Raw genomic sequence first — 2,373 nt, forward strand, 5'->3', positions numbered from 1 at the left:
GGGTTGTTCTCATTTTTTCAGCCATGATAAAGAATGTCCACAAATTAGACTTCCATTATTTTTAGAACATATCTAACATGTAAAACATTCATGGTGCATCACAAATGTAGGTGGCATATCAGATTCCAAATATGATAAAGTCTAGAGCTAGACAGATATATGTTCTAATTCTTAATATGCCACTTAGGTAATTGACCTTGAGTGAATTATTTAATCTCCTTGAGCTTTGGGTTATTTTTTGTTTGTAAATTGGAAACAGTAATGTCTCTATTGCATGACTTTCTTATTAGATAATGTACATAAAGAAAAAGGTAATTTAGATGTGTGCACATTTGTAATTTGAAGGGGATTCAAAAGTTTTTTTTAATGTTTGAAGATTCAAAGAAAAGTGCTTTTCCTGCCACAAATTGCCATCCCACCTGTAACTCCCTCTAAATTTGAATAATAGCAGTCCACAGTTAGGCAGCGCATTTCTGAAATGTTTTCAATTCTCTTTGTGTTCCACACTCATGGGGGATTTCCTCAAAGTTTATGAAGTTGGCCTGAAGAAAGCAGTTACTTCGACCCCTCTTTGTGAACCACAGGAAACTGAATATACGGCAGAGTGTTTCTAGGACATTTATAGGAGCTGGTCTCTGATTGGCTAGGCAACCAGATGCAGAATCCTGTTTTCTGAAGCACAATATTTCCACAGATTTTGGCTGCAAAGAGTTTTTCTGCTGAGGGTACGTGAGCAGGAAACATGGAGAAGAATCCTTTGGCAGCCTCATTACTAATCCTCTGGCTTCATCTTGACTGTAAGTCCAGGGGTTACAGGAGACATTCTTAGTCTGGGGTGATGATGAGGAAAGAGGAGGATGCAGTCAGACACTCTAGGTTTTATTTGGGGATGTGTGAAGAAAAGGCCAGCTCTGTAGAGAGACCAACTTCTATGTCTGACTCTTTTTTTAAAAAACAGGTGTGAGCAGCATACTGAACGTGGAACAAAGTCCTCAGTCACTGCATGTTCAGGAGGGAGACAGCACCAATTTCACCTGCAGCTTCCCTTCCAGCAATTTTTATGCCTTACACTGGTACAGATGGGAAACTGCAAAAAGCCCCAAGGCCTTGTTTGTAATGACTTTAAATGAGGATGAAAAGAAGAAAGGATGAATAAATGCCACTCTTAATACCAAGGAGGGTTACAGCTATTTGTACATCAAAGGATCCCAGCCTAAAGACTCAGCCACATACCTCTGTGCCTTTACACCGTGCTGTTCAGGCACCTGCAGCCCATATGCAAACCTGTGTCAGGTGTTGCACTGTTACCAGCATTGACAAAGAACCATGAGTAGAATGGAAAAGACAAGTTCATTGAATTACAGTTTTTTTTTTCAAGAGGATTGTGCAAACATAGAAAAATAAGCATGCTAGTGATCATAACTAACTACCACAAGAGCTAATTAAGTAAACATATTCCTTATGACAGATAGATGTCAGAGTGCTAATGAAGCATAACACATGACCTGGTAACTGGGCTGTTACTAAACAATACTAACCCCAGCTCCCAACAACACATTAACCACATCATGGAGTCAGATCCATTGCCTGCTCTTTTGGCATGATTCTGAAAGAAACCAATAGTTACTCAAATCTATCTAAAACAATCTGGGTAAATAAAGGCGATATTTACCCCCTCATTGTTGCTATGTCCTGAAAATGAATTCTTCTATTATATTTTATCACAGCACAAATGGAGCATGTTGGCATGCCCCTTCCTCACACACCTGGCCTGGAAATATGCATGTTTAATACCAGAACAGGTGATGCTGCCTCCTTTAATACATTGGGGATTTTGGTTTTGCTTTAGTTCAACTTTTCCCCTGCATGAACATTTGTATTTTTATTTCTTCTCACATGTGGCTATTTTCATTTTTAAATATCACTCATAATATCATAAAGGAGCACTGATGAAGGACCTTCACTATTTTGATGTGGTCTATCCCCCAGCTTGTACTGTGATTGTGATATTGGATGACTAACTGAACACTATTATAGAAGTCTCTTCATTTGTAATTTCTGGGTATATTAATCAGGCTGAGTGTTTGGTGCTCTCCTCCTTTTGCAGATTTCCAAACAACCCACCAGTTTAAGGTCCCACTTGTACTCTAGAGGCATCTAATTCTAAGCTTTCTTGGGGGTTGTTAAGATGAAGTAACTTGCTTCTGGGCCTCCTCATCTAAAAGCTAGAATTTCAACTTTCTCTAAACATCTACATTAATAATTATTTATCCAGCTCCTGTCCAGTTTCCTAAATTATGCTGCTATTGCATTTTCTCTTTTTTGGATTTATATTTTTAAAAATATTATTGTTATTATCACATATTTAGGAAA

At 38.1% G+C, this 2,373-nt stretch overlaps 1 gene segment (V, D, J or C); it reads left to right on the forward strand.

Annotated features, from left to right (window-relative positions):
• The first annotated feature begins 742 nt into the window (after positions 1–742).
• Positions 743–1,317, forward strand: LOC129054546 (T cell receptor alpha variable 24-like). The segment is given in 2 exon segments: positions 743–797; positions 959–1,317. Coding segments are annotated over 2 exon segments (414 nt in total).
• The last annotated feature ends 1,056 nt before the right edge of the window (positions 1,318–2,373 follow it).

Source organism: Pongo abelii, chromosome 15 (genome assembly GCF_028885655.2).
Source record: "Pongo abelii isolate AG06213 chromosome 15, NHGRI_mPonAbe1-v2.0_pri, whole genome shotgun sequence".
In the NCBI taxonomy this organism is placed as follows: Eukaryota; Metazoa; Chordata; class Mammalia; order Primates; family Hominidae; genus Pongo; species Pongo abelii.